Genomic DNA, 25,557 nt, shown 5'->3' on the forward strand with positions numbered 1-25,557 from the left:
GGGAAGGGGCACAGTGGGGAGGGTGGGCAGAAGTGCCCACAGGTGCCTGAGAAGCATAAAGAGACCCCATGCCTGGATCTGGTTGCTGGAAGCCCCTCCACACTCCACACTCCTCATTCATAGAGGGGTTGCCCCCCCGCCCCCCAGACCTCGCAGGTCAGGCAGGAATCTCCCAGCCCGGAAGCTCATTCCCAGAGAGGCCCGCCACCAGGGGCTCTGCTCCAAAGAAGACCCAAGGACAGCCTCACGCACTGCAGGAGCACTAGCGTCGCCCCACGATTTATTTCATCTCGGCATACACAGGCAGATGGACAGGGTTTTATGGGGTTGGCACTCAGGACTCAACGTGAGCGCTGATCGGTACAGCATCAGCTGGGCAAAACTGTGTCTTCAAGACGGCTGTTTGTCTCCAATACCCAGCAACATCACGGCACAGCTTAGCACTTTCAAAAGCCTCAGAGGAGCTTGTGTCTCACAGGAGAACAAATCTGGTCTTTTGTTTCATTTCACACCAGTTCACCAAGCAGGTAGGAGGCCCTCACCCATGCCAGTTCCCACACCAGGAGCCGGAGCCTCGCCGTGCCTTCCAGGACGCAGGGAAGCAAAGAGAACGCGCTCTGATGCACACTCAGATGCAGCCAGAACACAACGAGTTCCCATCCTTAGTTCCTGTTATCTTCCCGTGAATAATGATGTCGCAGAGGACAGGGGAAAAGGAGAACACTGATTTTTTTAAAAGACACCCAAAATGAAACATTTTGTAAGCTAGGAAATCATCTACAATAAGACAGAATGCAAAAGAGCACTTTTGTTTACATTTCGACCCAGGAAAGTGTTACAGCAGATAATGTCATGAAACCATCTTAACTTCAGGAAAAGGCAGAGACTTCAAACACATTTCGTTTCAAAACATTTCAGAGGAAGTTACCCAAGAGACCAACAGATTAAACAGTGGTTCCCAGAGTTACTAAAGTGACACCAGAAAGTAACAGAAATGGACCAGGTGATTCATTTTAAGTATTTGTAGCAAAAATGAAACAAGGAGTTGTTGTCACCAAGTAGCTGAAGAATTTCTGCAGCACTCATTCTCTGCAAGGAAAGGAAACTGGTGCAGAAATAAAGTCAGAGCGCTCCCAGGCCAGCCCCATAAAGCTGCCAGAGTCCACGCTGGCGCTGGCACCAGGGCTCTTCCAGACCAGGAGTAAAAACAGAAAGAAAATGAAGATGGCTTCACCCCAATCCTTCGGGTTCCAAACGAAACTTGATTCACAACACAGAAGTCACTGCTGTCAACTAACCGAAAGATTAAGCTTCCCCGAATTACGTTTCCCCTGAAAATGCCCGACTGCTCTTTGAAATGTCTGGAAATGTCAGGATTTGGGGGTTTCTTAATTTCATGAGAATTATGGATGCTGTGAATGCACTGCCTTCAATTGATTCAAGCGATCAAAGAGCAGGGATACTTTTGCACCAACTGGTTCTCTACAGAGAGCTGGACACAGGCTCAGCAATGGGACAAGCCCTGGCCTTGGAACATCAGCCCTGGAGGCCTGCCCCTCGTCCAGCCCTCCGACGCAGAAGGATCCTGGGTGGGGGGCTTTTCCATTCATGTAATTGGCCACCGCCCTCCTGGCCCCACACCCTGGGTACTGGCTCCTGAACAAAATAAACTGGTCTCCACAGCACGCAGGTCCTCTGGCACCTGTTTTTGTGACACTGCCGTGACAAACATGGTCTACAAGGTTCTAAGTCTGCCACCCTCCTTAGGTATCCTCCAGGATCTCGTCCTGACAACTCCCTGGGGCTCGGGGCCAGCTCCCACAGGAAGCGGTGCTGCATCTCAGCCAGGCGTCCCTTCATTCAATTCAAGGATGAAATAATATCCAAACACTCCAGTGGGGTGTGTCATCGTCTGGCTGTCCATGTCTGACAGCTAGCATGTCTCTTGTCTCCAATGGGGAGAGTTGACTTTGGAAGCCCACTTTAGCATTTGTTTTTCAATGGTAAGCATCCTAGGAATGATTTCTCAAGTAAAATCACAGTGATAATATCTCATGAGTTTGATATTGAAGGAATGAAAATATCAGCTCGGTTCCATTTCAAATAAAAGTTGAGCATAAATAAGGAAAGTCTGGAGAAAAATGTACTGTCATGTGAACAGTTTGTTTCTTTTGGACCTCACTTCTTCTCCTGCCATGTCTCCAGTCTGCTCCTACAAAGTCAGGCAATCTGGAGCCTGATTTTCTTTCCTAAGATGCTGACCCAAGTTGCCAAGACATCCTCTCGTGTCAGGAGCAATCACGGGCAAGCGCACAAGCCTCCAGAACACACCAGCTGAGACGGCAGAGCCCTGTCCTCAGGACATGCATGAGTCACGCTGAATTTCTAAGCATGCTTAACTGACCACTTTAATGACCACTGCCTCTTTAGGAAGCATGACCTATCCCCCACACAACCACAGATCGCACAGGGAGGCTCCCTCCCATCACTGATTCATGAGGAAATCACAGTAGCTACACATGACTTCATCAACTTCTGTGCCAGTAACCTTCAATGGGCACTTTTCCTGTCATAAAAAAAAGTGGATTGGATTCAGAATCCAAGTCAGTTGGCCTCTCTTTATGAAATATATCTTATCCTTAAATGTCTAATAAATAGTAAACCCTGCCTTTTAATCCTTGTGGCCTATCACAGTAGTGAAATTTCATGTTAGTTTTATTAATGGTATTTTGGAGTTCACAATTAGACAAAAGTAGTTCATTTGCTAAACTACATCATGTTGTTGTTTAGTTGCTAATTCATGTCCCACTCTTTTGCAACCCCACAGACTGCAGCCCACCAGGCTCCTCTGTCCATGGGATTTCCCAGGCAAGAATACTAGAGTGGGTTGCCATTTCCTTCTCCAGGGGATCTTCCTCACCCGAGTCTCCCGTATTGGCGGGCAGATTCTTTACCGCAGGGCCACCAGGAAAGCCCCAAACTACCTTATAAACATGCTCCCCCTCGTGTCAATATGCTCACTGTCACTCTGCCACACTTTCCTAGAATAATGGTTGTAAAAATAAATTTTCCTCAGTTACAGAATTAATATTTAAAACATCACAATTAGTGGGTTCAAACTATGCCTGTATGTTTTTCTTTAGAACTCTCAAAAAAGAAAAGATTTTAGTTCTCTTTCAGGGAGAATACTACTCTCTTCAAGCCCACTATAAAACATCACAGCGGCTGGGCACACCTGGCCCTGCTTTCAAAGCAGGAGAGCACCACTGCTGCTGTCAGCCTCTCCTACTGATGATACGCTCTTTGGCAAACAGTCACCAAAGATCTAAAACCCCAGTCAGAGTCAATCATTGCTACACCTTTGAAAATAATGATGAATACCCTTTAAAGTACTAAACCCACCTCAGTTAGGTGATGAGAGGGACCTGCTCTCAGGTGTGTGGACCTTTGACCCCGTCCAGGGCCCCTGGGATGACAGGAAATATCTCCAGTGCTCACTGGACAGGAGTCTTTATTGAGAACCAAAGATTTCACCTTTAATGCTTCTTACATTCGGAGTTAACACATAGGGCAGGAACTTTTAAACTAAATTAGAAAAGCTGTAAGAGCTGATTTATCGGTTATAATTTTAAACTCCAAGCTAAAAAAGTATGACCTTCTTTCAGGGGTTTTCAGAAATATGGTTCACACTGGCCTCATTTAGGACTCCAGTCTGGGAGCTCTTCCCCGTTTCCCAGGGCCTTCTCAGCGCGCAGTAACAAGGGGGCTGGCACCCGCAGCACTCAAGCCTGCCTCCCGGATAAGCCACAGCGCGCTGGGTACACAGGGCCCACCCACTGCACCCGGAAGCTCAGTCTCTGATTCTGTTTCCGAATTTCTCAGGTATGTTGTATCTTATTTGCAAAGTCGTTTGCTCATATCCTGCATCTTAAGCCATCGACCCCCCCCCCTTAAGCAAAGCAAAGCAGAAGGAATGCAGGTAGAAAGGGGGCCTTAAGGCAGCGTTGCACACGGTTTCCCAGGCCCTGCGACAAGCACTACCTCCTAAGTGATCCCCGTGGGCAGCGCCCACCCCCGACCCTCTCCCCCCGCCTCCGCTCCCCTGACGCCCTTCCGGGTTCAGTTGGGACCTCGGCCCACGGGGCGTTCCCTGTCTCGCGTGGCGGAGGGACACGCCGAGTGACCACCCGCCCATCCTATGCAGCGCCCTCCTCCCCTCGGTCCGGCTTCTCCTCTTGCAAGTTGAGCACGAAGGGGAAGAGCAGGCCCCGGGCGTCCGCCGGGGTTTGGAGCGACTGGAGCTCAAAGCTGCCTTCGGGGCCCGCGTCGCCGGCGCCGGGCTCGCCCTCAGCGGGCGGCACAAAGCGCCAGGTGCCCGCGCGGCTCACGCAGTAGATGGTGCCCTCCAGCGCGGCGCAGCGGAAGGGCTGCAGGCCCGAGGGCGCGCCCGGGGGCCGCAGGTGCGAGGCGCAGCGGCTCCACTGCTTGGCCAGGCAGTGGTATCGGAACACGCTGACCCCCCCGGCTGGGACGGCCGCGGGCGCGTCGCTGCGGGCCCCACACAGGTCGAAGCGGTAGATGAAGCCGTCCAGGGCCACCATGTCGGCGGAGCGCTCGCGGCTGCTGCTGCACGGGCACTCCTGCCACTCGTCGCGCCGCGGGTCGTACTTCAGCAGGCGGTAGAAAAGTGAGCCCCCGGACACGTAGATCTCTCCATTGCACGTGGTGGCCTCGTGGGCCACTGCGAAGGCGCCCCGGGGCAGCGGGGCCACGGCGGCCCAGCGGTCGGCGCGCGGGTCATAGCGCTCCACGCTGAGCAGGCACTCACCGCCCACGGCATATAGGTGGCCGTCCAGGGCCAGCAGCTGCAGCTGGGAGCGCGCCTGGCGCAGCGGCCGCACGGTGCTCCAGCGATCAGTGGCCGGGTTGTAGCAGAAGACCCGGTCGGAGGGCCTGGCGCGGCCGTCAGGGCCCGCGGGCCCCACGCCTCCGGCCACGAAGAGGTAGTTGTAGAGCACGCAGAGGCCGCAGCCCCGCGCCGGTGCGCCCTCGGGCAGCCGCGTCAGCTCGCGCCACTCGCCGGCCGCCTCGTGGAAGCAGTAGACGGCGGCCTCGCCGCGGCCCTCCGCGTCCCCGGACGGGCTCTGCGGCCGGCTGCCCGCGCGCTCCCCGGCCGGCCCGAGCGCGGCAGCCAGCAGGCGGGTGCGGCCGGCGCGCAGGCGGCGGCGCAGCAGCAGGTCGCGCTCGGCTCCCGACAGGCGCCCGAAGACGGCGGGCTCGCGCAGCACCTCCAGGTAGTGATCGCTCATGAAACGATAGGCGGCCTCGCGCAGCTCGGCCAGCCGCTGCCGCTTGGCCGCGCTCAGCACCTCGAAGCAGTTGGCCAGGCTCAGTTGCGGCGCCACGGCGTCGGTGGCGCGCTGCGCGGCGCAGGGCAGCTGCAGGCGGCGCGCGCCGGCCACCACGTCGGCCACGTTGTCGGGGCGCACACCCGCCATGCGCCCGCTGTACGCGTAGGCCAGCAGCAGCCGCAGCGCCGCCCAGCCCACGCCCTGCACCCGCAGCACGTCCCGGGACGCGCGCGCGCGGAAGTAGTCGCTGCGCGCCGCCAGCACTGCCTTGTGCGCCCGCAGCCGGCGGCCCGAGACCTCGATAAGCAGGTCCGGCTCTCCGTGCTCTGGACCGACGCCGGGCGGCACGGGCGCGGCGTCCGCGGGCTCCTCGGCCGGCGGGCGCTCCCCGGGGAACGCGGGCTCCTCGGGGGAAGCGGAGTCTTCCGGGGACACTGGCTCCTCCGGGGACGCGGCGCCCGCGCTGCCGACAGCCCACTGCCTCTCCACCACCCGCCGGTCGCTGCGACACGAGGGCGGCGAGGCCGCTGCGTCCTCCGCCGCGGAGGAGGCGCGAGACTGCGGCGGGGAGTCGTCCCCGGAGCTGAAGCACAGGGACGCGCTGAGGCTGCAGGGTGTCTGCGCCGGGGACGCTGCGCCCTCCCCCTCGGCCGCGTCCGGCGGCTGCAGGCTGCCCTCTCCCGGAGCCTCGGGAGCGCCGCCCCGGCCCCCGGCCTGGCCGCACGCCCCGTCGCCCGGGTAGAGGACGCAGGGGACCACCGGGCTCTCCATGCGCGCTCGCTCGGGCGGCTGTCCCCGCTCAGCAGCCCCGCATCACTCCGCCGGGACTCGGGCCGCCCAAGGTCGATGGCTCCTCCGGGCTCCGGCGCGCGATCGGACCTCACTTGTGTCCACAGTGGCTTTCGCGCTCGCGCCGCTCGGCTCCGCTCGCGCCCGCCCGCTCTCCGGAGAAAGGGGTGTGTCGGCGGAAGCGCGCTCCCGCTCCCGGCTGAACTTGTGACCCCAGCACGGTCCCCGCGGGCAGGCAGCCGTCTGCCCGGGTCTGTGTGGTCGGGGCTCCCCGCGGGCGGACGGGACGGCCGGGCAGCCGCTGCCGCCGCTCTGGGCGCGAGTCCCGCTCTGCGGGCCGAGCCGTCGAATACTAAGCACCTGGCCCGCCCTCTTAGCCCGAGTCACCGTCCATCCGTCCGCATCCCATCGCGTCCGCGCTCGCCGCCGGGCTGCGGTCCACGCTTCCCAACCCTAACTTTCAGTCCTGCTTACAGGCAGCCACCCGGGGAGCTTTCTCCTCGTGTGTGACCCCCGTTCGCCATTAGGGCTGAGTGCGGGCCTGGCTCGGCGGTGTTCACCTAGGGCCGGGCGGGGGTGCGTAATTCACTCGCCAGGTGGGCGTTAGGACAAGTCAGTGCACACACTAGACCCGTCTTCCTCACTCATCCACCGGGGGCCTTCCTCTGCGACTTCCTTTGTCGGAATATCAGGTGTTTCCATGTCATGTCACCAGCTCTTCTTGTTCCTGTTTACGGGGAAAGAGAGGATGTTTGAGTTTGCATTTTCCATACGCGATTTCGTGTGATAACATTCTGCCCCCAGCACCCCTACAGGCTGTAGGCTTCAGATTTGGTGGGAAGGGGACTTTGGCTTTTCAGTGCTGGAGAGAGACTTCAGTGAATACTATTTTGGAATTAAAAGACTGTTCCTCCACTGATTTTTGAGGCCTGTAAAGAAGGACCCAGTTCAGCCAAGGGCCTTAAATATTAATACATTGGGTTGGACCACAAAACTGCTGGTTTGGGGATCAGTGACAGTCAATTTAAATCGTTCCCGAACTCCAGCCTAATGAGATGTTATGTGTGAAATTAAGAACTCTCAGTAAGAAAGCATGGTTAGCCTATGACACCTCCTCAGCTCTGCCGTGTGACAGTTTTCCTGAAACCTGATCCAGTCAGCTATCTCAAATTTGGTAAGAGTCAGTATTTGAAGAAAGGTGCTGAGCGAGGGGTCTGGTGTGTGCTTGACCTCTGAGGTTCCAACCTAAAACCCATTTGAATTGCTCCTTCTCTGCACCACACCTCTGAAAACCTCCAAGAAAGGACGCTCCAAAGAGCACACGTGCCCCCAAAGAGAAGCCAAGACGAAACAAAACAGAAAACAAAACCCACATAACTCCTTGGAAGGCTGAGGTGAGCACCTGCATTTGAATCAGAAGAATAAGCTATCTTTCCTAAATTGGCCAAGTCTTCACTGAGACTCAGCATTCTGGAAGGGGGTCTTGGCATAAGGGGTGGGGCAGCTGTGCTCTGGTTTTCCTACAGAGAGGCTGCGGACAAGAGAAACCCACCAGATACACACAGCCAGGCCCGCCATCTTTCCAGGCTGTGTTCGCCTCTTAAGACGAGATACAGTGACACCTAACCGCCTACCCTCAGCTGCTTCTGATTCTCTGCTAACCGTATTTAATACTGTTACCTGATCCCTATAAATGTGCAGGGCTGAGTGTATGTATGTGTATAAACACTTTTATCTGGTTCTTTCCTGCTGCCATGTTAGGAAAAAGGCTTTCCCATATTCTCAGAAATACAAGTGTCTCAGAGTTGGAAATTCTAGATGTTCAGTTCCCTCTCCCTTCCTCTGTCTCTCTTCCCCTCCCTCCCTACTTCCCAGAAGCCATTAACAGTACCCTGTGAGGCATATTCCCACGTGCAGGGTGCTGTCTAGGATGTGTGGAAACGCAGCGTGCGGATGGTGGGGACGAGCTGAAACTCTGACCATGGGCGTGAGGGTCACGGGGTACTGTGTGTTTACTCAGCTGTGCCCCGGCCTGTGGAGCTGCTGGGGAGGCGCTGTGTCCACTGAGATGAAAATGAACTCCGGCCCCTGGTGACCGGAATGTGATGACAAGCTAGAAACCAGCACAGATTTTATAAGCAGAGGTTCTGGCTTTTTCCCAAAATGCCAGAGGTGTTTTCTTAGTCAGCTGAGTCATTCAGGGAAAGTTAGATAAAAACTAACACATACTTACATATATTATCTAAATATACGTATACACTTCCATGTCTGAAGTAAAACCAGAGAACTGGCTCTCTGATTTGCTTCTTTCTTTTCACACTTTGTATGGTATGGCCAATCTTGGACCTCAGAAAACTAACTAGTTTTCGGCCAGGAAAAGAGTTTCAGAACTTCCTAGTTCCTTCTCTGGCCTGTCATCAGAATGTGCACAGGCCCAACCCCTGAGGGTTCTCCTCTTGGAAGGCATCACAGACTCAAAGCCAAGGCAGGGCATGGGACTCACTTGAAAAGCCTGAGTTTGGAACTCTTGTGTTTTAAAAGCTCTCCAGACTCCATTGAAAGCCTGAAAGAATCAGGCAAAGCAGAAATTTTGACATAGCCACACTAAGCAAGAGCTACATGATGAAACAGACACAATCTAGGCGGTCAGTGGCCTCAGCAGGCATGTCCGTGCCAGCTCCCCATGTGCAGCCCGCTGTCTGAAGGAAGGTTCTGCAGGCCGAGAGGTCCTGCCCCCCACACACACACACACAGGGCAGTACAAACGGTCACCATCCCCAGGAGAAAGCAGAGGCCCACTTCCTTTTCCAAATGATGTTCAAGAAACTCAACTTTCAGAGCAAACCCTCTCCCCCAGAATGACCCGTTACTGTGGTTTGGCCTTAAAATGGATGGGAAGGAATCAGCCCATTTTGTGTATAACAGTAAGACGCTCAGGTCAGGTTTCTTTGGTTGGAAGTCCAGGATTTCCAAAGGGACTTTTCTCCATGTTGTACTTGGCTCTGGAATCAGAGTCCCCCCTCGGAGGCTCTAGGAGGATTCTGAGCCTGGCGCCCGCCCTGACAGCAAGGAAACCACCAGACTCCCCGCTGACCATGGCACGAGAAGGGCCTCTCCCCTAAGCACCTTTCTGAGAGCTGTTAGATGAACAACCGCCTCTGCCTGTCGTCGTGACTGACGGTGCGGTCAGTCACCAGCAGAGGTGCGGGTAACAGGATCCTTCCTGACTATTGGTGAGAAAATATTTTAATAGGAACATGTCTGGTTTAAATATAACTTAGGTAGCACTTCCCGTGAAGGAGGTACATCTCTTCTCCACAGTGTAAATACCCAAGCAGAAGCTTTTAGTCTCTTCCTATGAATTTCTTCTCTCAATATGAAATTTTTAAAAAAGATTGTATATGATTTCCAAATGTGGACATTATTTATGCACTTAATGTGGACATCAGATCATTTAAAATTAAGTATGTTTCATTATCATGATATAGGTTGCTAAAAAGAATCTCCCTTTCAAATAAAGTCAATTTTTTAAAACATTAATGAACAGACTTAGGAAGCTTATCTAAACACCTGCAGCGCCTGTTGTTGTAGCCAGTTCCTTCTGGGGGCCCTCTGAGTCAGGCCCACCATGTGTCTGAGCCGAGTGTCCAGCCACCTGCTGTGGCAGCAGGGTCCCAGGACCACTCCCTGAGCCCTGCCCACTGCTGACCCCCGCACACCAGGATGACCCCGCTCACAGTGAGCAGCCAGTGAATCCTGGGATGACGTTAACCTGAGTCTACTCTGCCAGGCTACAGCACTGTAGTTTTTAATTTGCTTTTCACGAAGGACATTTCTAAGACTCAGCAGATTGTAAGGCAGCCTCAGTTGCAGGAGTGATCACGACACAGTTCACACCTGTCCCATCTGTCTTCCAGGCACTGCTGTCGTGTGTGTTACATATGTGACCCTTGCAAGAACCCTTCTGTAGGGCTGTAGTCTTAGCCCTGTTTTGCCAGAGGAAATGAGATGTGAAGCGGTCTCACCAACTTCATACGATTAACCAGCCCTGCGCCTGGCAGGTGGCTAAGCCAGACGGGGCCCATGGCCTGGCTCCAGCATCCATGCCACCCAGTGCCCACCCGACGCTCTGGGCCCTTCTGTCTGCTACTAGTGTTTTGCTTTCTTTTTAACTTTATTGTGTATTTCGGCTGTGCTGGGTCTCCACTATGGGCTGCCAGCGTTCTGGCGGCAGTGCACGGGGGCTGCTCTCAGCTGTGGCGATGGCTTCTCCTGCTGTGGGGCACAAGCCCCAGGGCCTGCAGTCTTCAGGAGCAGCGGTTCCCCCCGCTCTTGAGCACAGGCTCAGCAGTTGTGGCACACAGTTGCTCCTAGGCATGTGGGATCTTCCTGGACTAGGAATCAAACCTGAGTCTCCTGCATTGGGGCGGATTCTTTACCACTGAGCCACCAGGGAGGTCCTTCCTGTCTGTTCCAGTTTTGAAGGTGAAGCCCGGGACTTTGCCGCATCCACGTGCCGGGCTGAGGGATGCCTACGAGATGCTGGTGGGTCTGGTCTGCAGCCCAGCGTGTCCGGGGGTCAGGCAGGATGCTGGCGGCGCGGGCTGTCCGAGCCCTGAGAGGGAAGCAGATGGAGACGCGGGCAGGTCTGGCAGGAACGGGCCCACTGGGGCTGTCTGTGTGGGCGTGATTTAGGGGAATAACAGCGGCCTGACTCTCTGGCACGGCTGCACTGGAGGAAGTAAAATTAGAGAATTTCCTGAAGAAAAGCCTTTATGTAATAGGTGTTCGCAAAGTCCAAACTCCTTAGGCTGGAAAACAAGGCATCGAGCTGTCTGCTCCCAGGTCTGCCCCAAGCTCGGCCCTCGTCCTTGGCCAGAAAGGCCTCTCCAGCCGCGGGGCGAGCACAGAACTGCCACTGCACCCTGTGCGTGCAGACCCCGTGCCCTGGTGAGCCCCACGGGGCTGTGTGTGCGTGTACACCCCACGCACGTGTGCCTGTGCGTGCAGACCCCGTGCCCTGGTGAGCCCCGCGGGGCTGTGTGTGTGCACACCCCATGCATGTGTGCCTGTGTGTGCAGACCCCGTGCCTGGGTGAGCCCCACGAGGCTGTGTGTGTGCACACCCCATACATGTGTGCCTGTGCGTGCAGGCCCTGCGCCCTGGTGAGCCCCATGGGACTGTGTGTGCGTGTACACCCCACGCACGTGTGCCTGTGCGTGCAGGCCCTGCGCCCTGGTGAGCCCCGCGCGGCTGTGTGTGGGCACACCCCACGCACATGTGCCTGTGCGTGCAGACCCCGTGCCCTGGTGAGCCCTGCGGGGCTGTGTGTGTGCACCCCACGCACGTGTGCCTGTGCGTGCAGACCCCGTGCCCTGGTGAGCCCCGCGGGGCTGTGTGTGTGCACACCCCACGCAGGCGTGCCTGTGCGTGCAGGCCCTGCGCCCCACCTTCCCAGAGCGCCATCAAGAGCACAGCCCGCCGGTCCTCCTGCTGCAGCGGCACTGCCTCAGTTTATGCGGGAGGAAGGCCCCGCGGTTCACAGCTGAAATCGGGAGCGTCTCTGTGCCCTTGGCTATCGCCAGCGATGAGCCATCTGGGTAAGATGATGCCCAGGGTGCAGGGATGAGATGTACATTAATCCAACAGGACAACTAGGTCACGAAGATCTGTAGGAGAGCTTCACCATTCCGCCTCCCTCGTCAGATCGCCAGCCTTTTGTTTTTAATCTGAGAGACACACATGGTGTCAGAGCGTCGACTCATGAGACAGCCCTTGGCAGGAGATAAACTCTCACTCCTGAAGTCAGCACACTAGAGCGGGGCACTTGGGGGCATGGCTGCTGCGAGCTCAGGGGAGTCACCACCAAACGTGACATCACACAGACAGGACCCACCTCGGTGCCATTACAACACGGTCCTGTGCTCCACGGAGTCAGACCCCGAGGGGCTGAAAGGAGAACAGGTGGAGATAAACGTGTGCATTCGTCACTTGGAAGACTCCCAAGTTAGATGAGCGCAAACGACACCCTCGGTTTCCAGATGCCCCTTCAGGGAACAAGCCCAGAACGCGCTGCAAGAGAAGCACATGCCTCTGTTTGCCGCTCAGGTTCCGGAGGTGTTGACCTGGGAAGACACGGACTGTGAACACCGCGATCCCACAAGGAACCACTGGGGCTGGAAAGAGGCGCATGGGTCGCCGTCCCACCAGGAAACCTGTAGCCATGAGACCCAGTTTCGAGCAATGGTTGAGTAACATGAACTCTTCTAAGATAAGGCTGTCTTGTGCATCCTCTGAAATCAGAGGTGAGCTCTCCACCAGAGATGGAAAGCTGGAGTCAGAAGTGAGAGAATTTGTTTGCCTGCGCTGAACAAATTCACCTGGTTCTTCCCCCGGTTCTTCAATCTGTTAAAGTCTCATCAGCGGTGATAAATAATTAATAGTATTCTGTCACTTACTTGGTTCACGTACTGAGTGGATATAGCTGAACACCTACAACGTTTCAGGAAGTGCCCTGGGTCCTAGACGGTAGCAGGAACCAAAGAAACTTGACCTCAGCCCCCACAGAGCTCCCAGTCTAGGGAGAAAACAAACCTAAGCCATCATTATACAAATTCTAGTGAATTACAAACCACATAAACAAGGGTCTGAGAGGCGTGATGGACCTGGTTTCTACTGGCATCGGGGAAGGTTCCTGAGAGCAGGAGGGAGCCAGACACAGGGCCAGCGGAAGCGAGAACAGACTCCTTGGGTTGGAAACAAGCTTGACCAGTTCAGAAACTGGAGAGCCCGGCGCGGTCAAGAGCCCCAGGGTGAGCAGGGCCGGGCCCCACCCTCGCATCTGAATGACAACAGGAATCCTCTGATGGCTTCAAAGAAGTGAAGGGAGGTGACAAGGCAGCCATGCAATCCGTCTCCTGTTTCAGAAAGAGTGCTTTGTGTCTGTCCTTTTGTACAAAAAGATTGATTAAACTTCTTTTAGACTGACTTTCCATCACTGCCAAAAGGACCACACACATTAAAATGGATGAACTAAATCTACATGTATCGGTGTGAATAAATTCCAAACACATAATTTTGAATTTTTGAAGGTTTGCCATTTGCAGAAAGATGCCATATAATACGATTTTCTGCTCATGCTTGTGCTCAGTTGTATCTGACTGTGTGAGCCCATGGACTGTACCCCACCAGGCAGCTCCTCTGTCCCTGGGATTCTCCAGGCAAGAATACTGGAGTGGGTTGTCATTTCCTCTCCCAGGGGATCTTCCCGACCCAGGGACTGAACCTGTCTCCTGTGTCTCCTGCATTGGCAGGTGGATTCCTCACCACTGAGCCACCTGGGAAGCACCATAATACTATTTACATACATTTAAACATGAAAAAAAACCTTTGTGTCACTCATGGAAGTGTGAAAGGGACAGGCTTGGTGGGGGTAGGGTGGGGGAGGTGTTGTCCACCTGCTGGTTTCCTAAGGATTTGAAGTGTAAACGGCAAGATGATAACATGTATTAAAGCTCACTGGGATAACATCGATATTTTAATCACATTGTTAAAGGTGTTTGATTATTTTATAACTTCAGTTCAGTCGCTCAGTCGTGTCCGACTCTTTGTGACCCCATGAATCGCAGCACTTCAGGCCTCCCTGTCCATCACCAACTCCCAGAGTTCTCTCAAACTCACGTCCATCAAGTCGGTGATGCCATCCAGCCATCTCATTCTCCATCGTCCCCTTCTCCTCCTGCCCCCAATCCCTCCCAGCATCAGAGTCTTTTCCAGTGAGTCAACTCTTAGTTAAAAAGGTTATCCCGTATGTGTAATCAGTATTCATGAATTAAATAATCAATCTGGACTGCGACTGACTCTCATGGAAGCCGCAGAGTCTGAAACACAATTAAGTCACTCACTAGGTAACAAGACTCCTAAGTGGCCACATTCTTAGTGCTCCGAGTACGTGAGTAAAGTCAAGGTCAAACTGAAATGTGGGGAAGTTAAATAAAAACTCACATTTTATAATTTTCAAAGTTCTAAGCTCTTGGTTTTATACAGAGAGACTTGTCCAAGATCACACACCCCTTACTGGCAAGTCAGAACCCAGATCCCTCTCCTACTAATCGCACTTGTTTACTCATCACGGTTGGCATGAATGGACCACAAGCTAGAAAGTCCTGTCTCTGACCTCTGTCCTGCTTTGCTGTGGTTGACGTAACAATAGAGTACCTCCCCCCCCACCCCTGCACCTGTGTCCTCAGGTATCCTGCCGGTTCCCAGAAGCAATGCTCTTGACCTAGGCCCGCACCCTCCAGCTCAGCAGATCCTGGGAAAGGGCCTGAGTCTTGCCTGGAAACCGCTGCAGAGCAGAACTGCCTCCTGTTTGGCTGTCAGGAGACAAGGAAACTGGCAGAGAGCTTACAGGGAGGAATTCATCCAAATTCAACATGTGATCTCTGTCCTCTAAGCGACGAGGGTGGCGGACGGGACGCGGAGGCAGGTGAAATGCCAGCTCGTCTCTCACTGTTGACACCTGGCTTCTGAAGCAGAAATCCAGACACGTTCTGTCAGTGGGAGTTCCTCCATGTGAGCGTCAAAGAGGCCCCTCCCATCAGGACAGTTCTGAGACAGCCAGGAATAAGTGGATGCAAAAATGAAAAATTTAAATGATCTTGAGACTCAATCCAAGGAAACTATTGGGTTAGCCAAAAAATTAGCTAGGGTTTTTGTTACATTATATGGAAAAACCCAAACATTTTGGCCAGCCCAATATATTATTAACCTGCTGTCTTTGCAAACTCTTTTAAAGTGAAAGTGTTAGTTGCTCAGTCATGTCCAACCCTTTCTGACCCCATGGACTATAGCCCTCCAGGCTCCTCTGTCCATGGGATTCTCCAGGGGTAGGCTGCCATGTCCTCCTCCAGGGGATCTTCCCAACCCAGGGATCGAACCCACATCTGCTGCATCGCAGGCAGATTCTTCACCACTGAGCCACCTGGGAAGCCCAACATCTGCCTAGAGTTTATAGGTGAAGGCTGCCAACATACTGGTTTCCACTGGATTTCCCCCAAATGTGGGTGTGGAGTTGGGGCTGCGATGGGGTCAGGGTGAGGGGGTCACTTCAGTCTCAGGAGGAGGCTATTTTGGGAAACAGTGCTCCCACTGGGGCAGACACCACAGGAGGTCAGGCAGTTGTGACTCTGGGGAGGGTGTGACACCCCCACACACACACGTAGCCCCTTCTGGCCGTCTTCTGGGGTCTGGAAGTCCATAGGAGGTGGCCGCATCCCGTGCAGGAGGCAGTTGTAATGCCGCACAGCCCGGCGGGGTAGGGGGCGTCTGCAGGTCCGGTCCCAGCACAGCCGACACCGGGAAGCCCCTCGCACAGCGGGCCCTCACCAGGCAGGCCTGGGCTCCACCGCACCAAGGGCCCAGGCCAAGGTCACGCACCCGGGGGCGGGGCCCTCTCTCCCAGGCCTTCCGCCTGGGCGGCTGGCCTTGTTCTCTTTGGAGCTCTGCGGGGCAGCCCTGCCCCGCACGGCCCTGCCCTCCGAGACCAAAGGGCCAGCAAGGCTGAGCCTTCTCCGCACACTAGGCCCCTGCGCTCCGAGCGGGACACCCAGCCTCCGCGGTTCACGGACCTCAAGGGCTAAGGAGCCGGGCCGCGGGAGGGTGGGCGGAGGGCCGCACTCAGCACCGCGGGGCTGGCAGCTCAGGCCCGGAGCCCGCAGCCCCGCCGGCCGACAGAAGGAGCTGGAGGGGGCGCGGCAGGATGGCGCAGGACGCGGCTCATGGTCCCCGGGGCCCCTCGGTGCAGCCCGGGGCCCCCAGCCCAGCCGCGTGGATGAGATGAGAGAGGAGGGGCGATCATCCCCCAGGTGACGGCGGCCCCCCACTCCGGCCCCCGGATCCTAAACGCCGGTCACTGCGGTGAGGGAGGCAGTGCTGAAAACGGCAATCACACTGCTTCCGCTCTTAGGACCCACACTCGGGGGGCCCGGTGCCGACCTGTGAGACGTCTGGGGCCTCAGGGGACCCAGCTGGAGCCCTCAGAGACTGTGCTGCCAGGGGCCCCAGCTGGCAGCCTCGAGGGCATCCATTGAGCTTCCCCGCCAGACTGCTCAGCCTGTAAGTCTACAGGGCACGGCAACCCTGCTGTTCTGAGCCGGCAGGTCTGGAGTGGTCAGTTATGGAGCCACCTGGACGGGGCTGCCAGCAAGGCAGGAACAGCGCAGTGGCCCCAGCTGGGCAGGCAGTGGGCAGATGCGTCAGGGCTCCGAGGACAGGCGGGCGGGGCTCCTGGACTGGGCACTGGGTGGCAGGGCTCAGCAGCGCCGCGACCCCGCGATGCCAAGAGGGAGGGCGCTCCGGTGGGCCGGATGACGCCGGAGGAGACTTCCGGGGGGGCCGGGGCCCTGCTGAGCGCTCTCTCTCTGACTTGAGAGAAGAAGGAAGGGTTCCGTTTTCAAGTGCAATTTGGAGGAAACATAAAGGAAGCAGGCTTCACACATGGGTTCACACATGAAGCTCTTCTTCCCAGCGCCTCCAAGACTGTCGAATTCTGACCAGGCTTCAGAGCCAAGATCAGTCCAGGCGGCACAATCAGATCTCTCCTTAAGACCTCCTGGTATCTGAGGGGCACCAAGCAGAGGCCCTGTAAGGGTCTTGAGGTAAACGGGGCTTCTAGGAATTTTAAGGATGCTTTTCACAGCAGCCTTGCAGGGAGTCCAAGGTGGAGAAAGGACTGAGTGGATTTGTGGATGACACTTCTGTCTAATGGCTTCAGTCCCAGCAGATCCATAGAAAGCCTACAACGTTTTTAAGATAATTGCACAGGAAGAGATTCTGCCAGCTTGGAGCCATTGGGACAGATCAGCTCAAAGAAACCAGGAGGCAGGCTGAGAAAATCACTCAGCTGCAAGCACCAGGTACTTTTTATGAAAAAAGGAGGATGACTTGGAGGATCAAGAAGGCGGAGCCAGGAGCATCTGAGAATCACTCCCAAGCCCGCTTGTGTCCGATGGCCCTGCAGGGCTGCCCACGGAGCGGCCACTGTGTGTCGCCCTTCCAGTCTGCACAGGGCAGTGGCGATGCCTCAGCCTGGCTGGGCCGCCACACCCAGGTGTTTGCTCAAGCGCAAATGCCACTCTAGAAGGTATTTCTGTAAAGGTATTTTTAGATGAGATTAATATTCCGACCAGCAGACTGGGAGGAAAGCTGACTACTCTTCACAGTGTCTGAGACCCGCTCCCTGGCTCACAGACGGCATCTTCTCCTGTGTCCTCAGCTGGAGGGAGGGCTGTCTCTGTTATCAGGGCACTTACCCATCATAGGGGCTGCACCCTCATGACCTCATCACCTCCCAAAGCCCCCCACTTCCTAATACCATCACCTGGGGATTAGGCGCAGTATGTCAGTTTGGGGAACACACTCAGTCTGTAGCAGCCACTAAGTCTGTGGGTTGGTCATCAGACGACCCCGCCAACTGGAGCGAGCTTCCTGCTATCTGTGCTGTGGACCCCAGCCCACGGGAAGCTACTGGCCACCCAGCATCCTAACAAGGCTCGTACCTTTCAGTGACCATTCTGACAGCTGTCTGAGGAACTGGTCGTGGGGGCCAGGGCGGTGCGTGGGGCCCAGCGGGGATGCCCGCAGTGGGAGTGGGAGGCGACCCTGGCTTGGACAGAGGCAGCGGCTCCGCGTCTGCACCATGGCCCCGTGACTAAGGGTTCTCAGGGACGGCGCTGAGGGCACCCCCCTTCAGCACAGGGGCCCCGCTTACACAACGCTTGTCCACATCCCACCCCGGTCTCGCTCTGTGAGCCACGCAGTCCCAGCTCTCCAAAGTTAATCCTCGTCCTACTCCATCAAGGCCTAGCGTGTAAAGCTCCATCAATTTACAGAGGAAATGCCACAGTTAATGAGGGATAAACATGTATTAAGTCACAAATCTGACACAGCTGGGGTGCCCATCAGCCTGCTTTCCTTCTCTGATGTGCCAGCGTCTCTGACCACTGTCTCCGTGGGGTGTTCCCTGCCGTCCTCCTTTGCTGGGCTTCATCTTTCAGACCCCAACTCACAATCCCTGCATCAGGTGCTTTCATAGGGGTTTGTTCCTTTCCTTCAGAGACACTGCCTGCTTGTTACCACACACGAATTAACATCACTTTCACCGTATCAGAACCCAAACTGCCGGGAGACAGTTTGGGGGAGGCGGAGGCTGTGTCAGTTTTAAATGCCATTGTATTCCTGGCACCTAGAACTGCGCCTGAACTGGGTGGGAAAGACACTCGATAGATGTTTGTGAAAGGAAGAAACTGGTTTTTAATCCATCAAATATTGTATAAGACTTGCAATGGCTTCAGTTTCCAAAGTGCTGTTTATTTTAATATTCTTTCTAGCAGGAGCTGGCTTGCTGGCAAAAGGCAAACTCCTGGAAGTTCTTGGTTTATCCCAAAAGCCAGTGCTCATTGTTAATCATTTCACAAAGAGCTACGGTGCCAACACTGTCATTTTAGAGTAATTACAATAATTCCAAGAGAGAAACCCGAGTCAAGGCCCCAGTGGAGACAGTAATCCCTGAACTCCCCAGAACAGACCCGCCCAGGGCCACTAGGGGAGGACGCGCGGGGACAGGGCGGGTGCCTGGTCTGTGCCCTGAACGCCCCACGGGCACCTCTGGGCTGCTCTGCAGCCGTCCTCCTGGGTCACTGTGCTCCTACTAGGGAGGCCGAGGGGGCATTACAGTCGCCTAAGTAGTTCCAGGTTCACCACAGAGCCGTGATTACAGACAATTTATGCTGTTGGTATTTAGAAAAAACTGAAACAGGATTCCAGATGGAGGCCCCACAGCACGGAGCATCGCCTGGTTTCAGCTCAGGGGCGACAGTGGACTTGGAGCTAAACAGAGGCCTCCTGCTTCCCCACTGCCAGCATGGCAGCTTGTATGAGCACATGCGGAAACAGAGTGGCGGGGCTGCCAAGAAGATGCTCAGGGACGAAGGGATGGCCTTGCCGCGTTCCCAGACCTCTGCTCTCCCAGCGCTGGAGCCAGCAGCCGGCACGGTCCCACCCCAGGAACACCCAGACACTGGGACCACAGGAAACCGCACAAAGCCAGGCTGCCCCAGCGGCTCATCCTGATAAGCCACGGACACTCCACTGTCTTCTCCCCTCCTCCCAAACCCAAGAGGGCTTTACGGCCTGTACGCAAAATCTCTGAACTCTTTTCATTGTGTTCTAATTATATTATCAGCAGGATCCCGTGCAATTGACATTAAAAGGTGGAAAGACTTTATTTTTTAAACATTTACTTTGTTAGGCCCCAAAGGGAGAGCTGGAACCTCCAGTTACAGTGCATTCAGGGGACAGTCCCTGGGCAAATCTGAGGGATGGAGTGCTCCCTTCTGCATTTCCGGGGTAGGGAGGAGGACTCTTAATAATAGGGTACCATTAGCTCAGGGTAAGAGGCCAGGAAACACTGGCAGTCCATTAAGGGTCCTAATTGGAAGCTGAGTACCTGCTGGTTGATACAAAAAGGAGCGAGGCGGTCTGATCACAGGCTGAAAACGGAGTGAACTCGCCACCCCCACAGGGATTTAAAATCAAGGCGCCTTCAGTGCTTTGAGCAGAAATAAAGCTTATTACATTGATTTGTTCTTTTCCTTCCCTTAGAATGGATGTGGGGGTGGGTGGAGATAGAGGATGTGGTTTTGCAGAAACCTAAGAAGCCCTGGAATTTTTTTTTTTTTAATTTACTTAAGGCTACAGGAGCAACCACGCCAGAGTGGCAGACCCTGCCGGCCCTGACCGGGAGGCTGGGGTCCCCCCGCATGAATGGGGTTGGCGGGGCGGGCGGGAGGCTTACCGTGGAAATGCATTTAACCTCCCCCTTCAGACACGTGAGCCGGCCACACGCTGTCTTTATTGAAATACCGCTTCTTCTCGCGCCCCGCCCCCGGCCATCGTGATGTCAGGCACGTTCCAACCCAAGCGACAAGCACCGCTGGTGGCCTGTCTGGTCGGTCAGTGGGGCAAAGACTCCGAGAAAAGAAAGCGTCGCTGTGCACCAGCCCAGCACCCCGCGAGCCCCCAGCAATGCCGGCTGCACAAGCAAGGGGGCCCCGGCGGGTCGCGGAGGGCCCCGGGGATCCGTAGGGCAGTCAGAGCGGGTGATGGGGACGAACCGGCGAGCAGCCTCCGCACACACTCCGGCACGTCCCTCCCCTCCGCGGTCCCAGGTCCGGGAGGGCCCTCCCACCCGCTTCCTGTGGCTCCCAGAGACGGATGCTCCGGAGGCAGCGCGGCCCGGCCATGGCCGCCTGTGAGCCGGGCCCGCGCGGCGCCGAGCTCAGGCCCAGGCACTCCTCGGGAGCGGGAAGTGGCGTCCCCGCTGGCCGCAAACGTGACCACTGGGCCGGGACAGCCTCCCCAAGGAGCGTCCGGCCTGGGGCGCGGGGCGCGGGCCTGGCTCCTCCCCGCCGGCTCCGGCCGCTCCGCCCCCGAGCTGGCTCTGGCTGGGCTGCGCTCGCCGAAGCGCGATCGGCGGCGGGAACGATGGAGACCACGGCACCCCTGGGGCAGTGTCCTCGGAGGCGGTCGCCGCGGGCACGGCGCAGGGGCTGGTCGCCCCCCGCCTCCGGCTGCAGCGCCCGGGGAGCCCCCGCAGCGCCCCCTCCACTAGGCGCCCCGAGCCGGGCGGGACCCCACACAGCACCGGGCCGTCTCCCCGCGCTGCCCACCGCCCCCGCCCGGGCGGCCACCCCTGTCCCGGGCAGTGGCCACTCTCGGACCCCGGGCCAAGTTACCCTCTGCCTCCTGGGCCGTCTAGCCGCTGCCTGCCCCTCGGGGCCCACCCTACCTCGCAGGTCCTCGCCGCGCACTCCACCCGGCGCCCGCCCGCGCCCTGGGTGCGGAGCCCTCGCCCGGGTCCCCGACGCGCGCGTGCCGGCCTCTCCCGCGCACCGGTAAGAACGCCGGGGACGGGCGGGCTGCCTCCCGCGCACCTGCGCGAGCGCCACGGGGGCCCGCGCATCTTTCCGGGGCCCGGCGACGCCACTCCGCCCAGCAAGTGCCCCCCGCGCCCCCGGCCCGGGCAGCGCGCGCTCGGCCGCCGCCGCGGCGGGGCCCGGCACTCACCGCGTACCGGAGGCCGCGCCGGGCGCTGGTGGATCTGAGAAGCGCGCCGAGGCGGGGACGCGGGCGGGAGGGCGGCAGCAGCCCGGGCCGGGAGCGCGTGCTCGGGAGCGCGCCGGCGCGCCCCGGACCGCGGCCTCCCTCCCCGAGCCCTGGCCGCTCGCTTAACCCTTTCCAGAGCAGAGAGGGCCCGCGGCCAGCCGGCTGGACGCGCGGGAGGCGCGGGCTGAGGCCCGGACCCCTCGCACCGCGCACATACTGAGTTTGAATCCAACAGCTCCGCCACCACCGAGCGAGAAACAGGTTCCCATTGGCGCGGTCCCCGCCAAAGACCAGGCTCTTTTGTGTCCTAGTCTCCCCATCCCCCCAGAAACAAGAATATATAGAAAATAAAATAATGGCATTTAGAATTTAAGTTTTTGGAAAATTAGGAACGATGCTTTGTCGAAACATTTAGTGGTTAAAAAACTGCCTACATCAGTACAGACTTCGGAGTAAAAAGGCAACATTGAGAACACTCAAGTAGAGGAAACGCTGAAACTTGTTCTTGTATCTAGAAACGTGGCCGCCCACCTCCAGGTCCCCGAAGCGGGGACGGGGCGCAGGTCGACGAGGGACCCTCCGAACCTGAACCCCGAACCTCTGAGAGAAACAGGGCCAGAGACCTGCCAGCAGACGGGGAGGTGCGCCCCCCGCCCCAGCTCTGTCACTGAATACAGCTCTCCTGCGGGGCCAGCTCTAGTTAAGCCTGGACCCCTGATGGTCAATGTTATTTTTAAAGGTTTTGTGCAAAGTAATGACTACATTTCCATAGGCACGAAAAGCTTACATCTTTACTTTTCTTTTAAAAAATTTTGCCTTCGTCAGTCTTCACCAGTTAAATGTTAACGTGCTCTTCGATTTTCAGTACCAGAGTTAGTGCCCTGAGACCATCCTTTAAAAGATCTTCGTTTAATTACTAAGTACAATACATCAGGATTTGGGTTAAAGGAGGCAGACACAGAGCAAACTATTGGGCAATAACATCCTTATCAGTTAATTCTAGTGGATGCAGACCTTTGGATGCTGAAATAACTCCTATCCTGCACCATTTTTATTTTACCCAACTGATGTCAGAAGTATTTTAGAATCTTCTGAGGTCGTTTCACTGCATCTGTTTACCTTTTTACACGGAGACTGCGTGTAACCAGCTTACCCTACACCATGATTTGAAGATATCTGGAGGGGAGTTTAAATGCATCCTCTCCCCGCATCTTCTCAAGAGGAAAGCAGGCCTGACCGTAGCCTCACAGCACCATCTGGCTTCCACGTCCACCTGTCTGCATCAGCCTCCAGGGGCCACCAGGCCTTCCCCAGCCACAGGTGCTGTCACCACTGAGGTCCCAGTCTGTCCTCTCCACCACTCTGTCAACTTCCAGGGATCCACTCGTAAGTCATATTAACTTTTCTCCCCACTGGATTTACAATGCCTGGCATATACTAGGTTCTCAATAAACGTTTACTGAAGGAATGAAAAAGATTAATGAATTAACTTGAAATACCCATGCAACCTCTAGACCGTCTAGTAGAGCAGCAGTGTAAGGAACCTCACTGATTTTCAGGCTTCAGATGTTTTATTTTTTACTTTTTGACCACGCCATGTGGGATCCCAGATCCTTGAGCAGGGATCAAAACTGTGCCCCCTGCAGTGGAAGCTCTGTGTCTTAACGACTGGCTCGCCAGGGAAGTCCCTAGATGCTTTATTTAAAAAAGAAAAAAAATGCACTCTGGTCGCAATGTGATCAATGGAAATTGCAGAAAAACATTACATATATTTAATTAGGAGTTCATTCAAACACCAGGGGCCTCTAGATTTCCTGAAATTGAACCTGGGGTATAAAAATGTCAAGAAGCACTCGCTGTCTTAAATATTTTTTAAAGACATCTATTTCTAGAGTCTTTCAAGAAAACTATTTTGCTATTTAAATTCTCATGGCTCAGGGAGAGCCCGCTCTTGATGGTTGACTTCAATTGTGCAAATATATCACTGTGCAAAACTGTGCCTGAAAAATAGAAGTTAAAGCTCATAGAATCATCCTGGTCACGATGGTTAACAGGCCCCTGAAGGGGACCCAGGTCCCAGGCTGGGGGGGGGGTGGGGGGGAGCTCAAAGTCACATTTGGAAGCTTCTTGGAGCAGTGGGGAGAACGGGACTTTGGAATCCGGCTGATGGGGTTTCTAACACGTTTCACCACTGCAAGTGCTGTGAATTCTGGGCAAGAGCCTTACCCTCTGTGCTCACTGTCCTTCTCTGTAAAGTGGGGTGTGACTGTCCCCCCAGGGAGACAAGCCAAGATGCTGGCTACAATGCACTCAGCGCCACAGGTTGTAATCTTAGGGGAGCAAGACTCACTCTTGTCATTTCTGTCACGGCCACTCAGGGTGATTTCTAACAAATACCTTGGCCTCCCCAACTCTGTGCTCCTCGAGTTCATCACGCGTGGAAGAGGGGGTGGCTGGTAGGTCACAGCCACTGGTTCTGAGCCCTGAGTGCTAGTACCAGAGAGCACGCCTTTTTCCCTTGAATAGCCCTAAGCATTTTCCTTTTTAACAGCCCTGAGTTCACACGCTCCCCCAGCCTTCCACAAGGGAAAAAAAAGCAATTAAATTCCAGTAGCTGTCAGGAATTGATCCAATCACTACAAAGTACTTTGAGTCTCTTGGCATGAAACATTAATTAGAATATCTGTGTGTTGGCGTGGAAACCGCATTCCCTGGTTCATTTAAGAGTTCTGTGCACATTGTACAAAAGGCAAGCCCTGCTCCTGGCTGTTTCCCTGTATTCCCCCGACTCCAGCCTGGCTACTCCCTTTGGGTCTGTCGAACTCTGGGTGCATCTCCATCCTTTCGTGAGTTACTCCGTGAACAGTGGGGGCTCCTTTCTTCATGTCTGAGTGTTTCTGGTGCCTAGAGCCTTGTGCTCAGAACAGAGGATGCTGCCAAGCTCTCTGGAGCGCTGCTGACTCCTGACTGAACGGGATGCACATGTGGACGGTGCCCTGGTTGTGCCCGTGCAGTCATTTCACACCATACACAGTGCCTGGCCCACCTCATGCCCTCGTTATCCTGACGTCAGTATGACAGCAGAGCCTGTCTTGGTGGCCTCACGTAACGGTCAGCACTGTGATCCTCAGTCACTGCTGAGTCAGTGATCCAGTGACCTCACTGGGCCCCTCTCTCATCGCCCTGCACTCCGGTCTGCCTGGACACTCTGGTCTGTGTGGACCATGTCAGCTGTCGTGCACACACTTTTTCTCAGCAAACAGCAAGCTACTAGGAGGCGATAAACCCTCCTCAAGCAAGTAAATATTACCATCACTAAATGGCCAATACATTTATTAGTATCGATACTAGCAAATATTCTTTGGGAAAAGAAATAAAAATTTTAGTTATTTTAAAGTAGTTTCCAGGTATGAATTCATAATGTTCGAGCAAGTTATCTGCAATTAAGTATGACTTCACATAAATCTATGTAGCATGTCTGTATGTAAGCACAGGTACAATTCTGCAAAACACACGCGCGCGTGCACACACACACACACGGAGGACCCCAGGAGGTGGGGACTCCATCCGCTTTACAGCTGAGGAAGTTTAACTCTCAGAGGCTTTCATCGTCTCTTTCATTCTGTGTGAGGTGGAGCAGGAATTGTAGTTCAGCCCCAAAGCCCTGGTTTATGTTCACAGTGAAACACCGTCCTTCCAAATGACTGAATGAATCCATGCCTCAGAGAGCAAATCAGGAAGGCTTCAGTTCAGTTCAGTCGCTCAGTCGTGTCCGACTCCTTGTGATCCCATGGACCGCAGCACGCCTGGCCTCCCTGTCCATCACCAACTCCTGGAGTTTACCCAAACTCATGTCCATTAAGTTGGTGACGCCATCGAACCATCTCCTTCTCTGTTGTCCCCTTCTTCTGCCTTCAATCTTTCCCAGCATCAGGGTCTTTTCAAATGAGTCAGCTCTTCGCATCAGGTGGCCAAAGTATTAGAGTTTCAGCTTCAGGATCAATCCTTCCAATGAATATTCAGGACTGATTTCCTTTAGGATGGACTGATTGGATCTCCTTGCAGTCCAAGGGACTCTCAAGAGTCTTCTCCAACACCACAGTTCAAAAGCATCAATTCTTCGGTGCTCAGCTTTCTTTATAGTCCAACTCTCACATCCATACATGACCACCGGAAAAACCATAGCCTTAACTAGATGGACCTTTGTTGGCAAAGTAATGTCTCTGCTTTTTAATATGCTGTCTAGGTTGGT

General features: G+C 55.3%; 1 protein-coding gene across 3 annotated transcripts; it reads right to left on the reverse strand.

Moving 5' to 3' along the window:
* Positions 1-249: 249 nt before the first annotated feature.
* Positions 250-21,355, reverse strand: KBTBD11 (kelch repeat and BTB domain containing 11). 3 transcript variants are annotated; one of them, XM_088832529.1, is made up of 2 exons: positions 21,267-21,355; positions 250-6,867 (listed from the first exon to the last, which is right to left on the reverse strand). In XM_088832529.1, the coding sequence occupies exon 2, from the start codon at positions 6,120-6,122 to the stop codon at positions 4,197-4,199; it is 1,926 nt and encodes a 641-aa protein (XP_088688655.1). In that variant the 5' UTR covers positions 6,123-6,867; positions 21,267-21,355; the 3' UTR covers positions 250-4,196. The 3 variants fall into 3 exon arrangements, with proteins under 3 accessions (XP_088688655.1, XP_088688657.1, XP_088688656.1); XM_088832531.1 differs by lacking the exon at positions 21,267-21,355 and adding an exon at positions 20,989-21,162; XM_088832530.1 differs by lacking the exon at positions 21,267-21,355 and adding an exon at positions 14,378-20,962.
* Positions 21,356-25,557: the final 4,202 nt, after the last annotated feature.

The sequence above is a fragment of the Moschus berezovskii genome, chromosome 26, assembly GCF_049115385.1.
Source record: "Moschus berezovskii isolate FMDL1 chromosome 26, NW_MosBer_1.0, whole genome shotgun sequence".
NCBI lineage: Eukaryota > Metazoa > Chordata > Mammalia > Artiodactyla > Moschidae > Moschus > Moschus berezovskii.

What these genes read in the sequence shown, in the direction of transcription:
- KBTBD11 (XM_088832529.1), bottom strand. Translation starts at nt 6,122, where the DNA reads ATGGAGAGCCCGGTGGTCCCCTGCGTCCTCTACCCGGGCGACGGGGCG.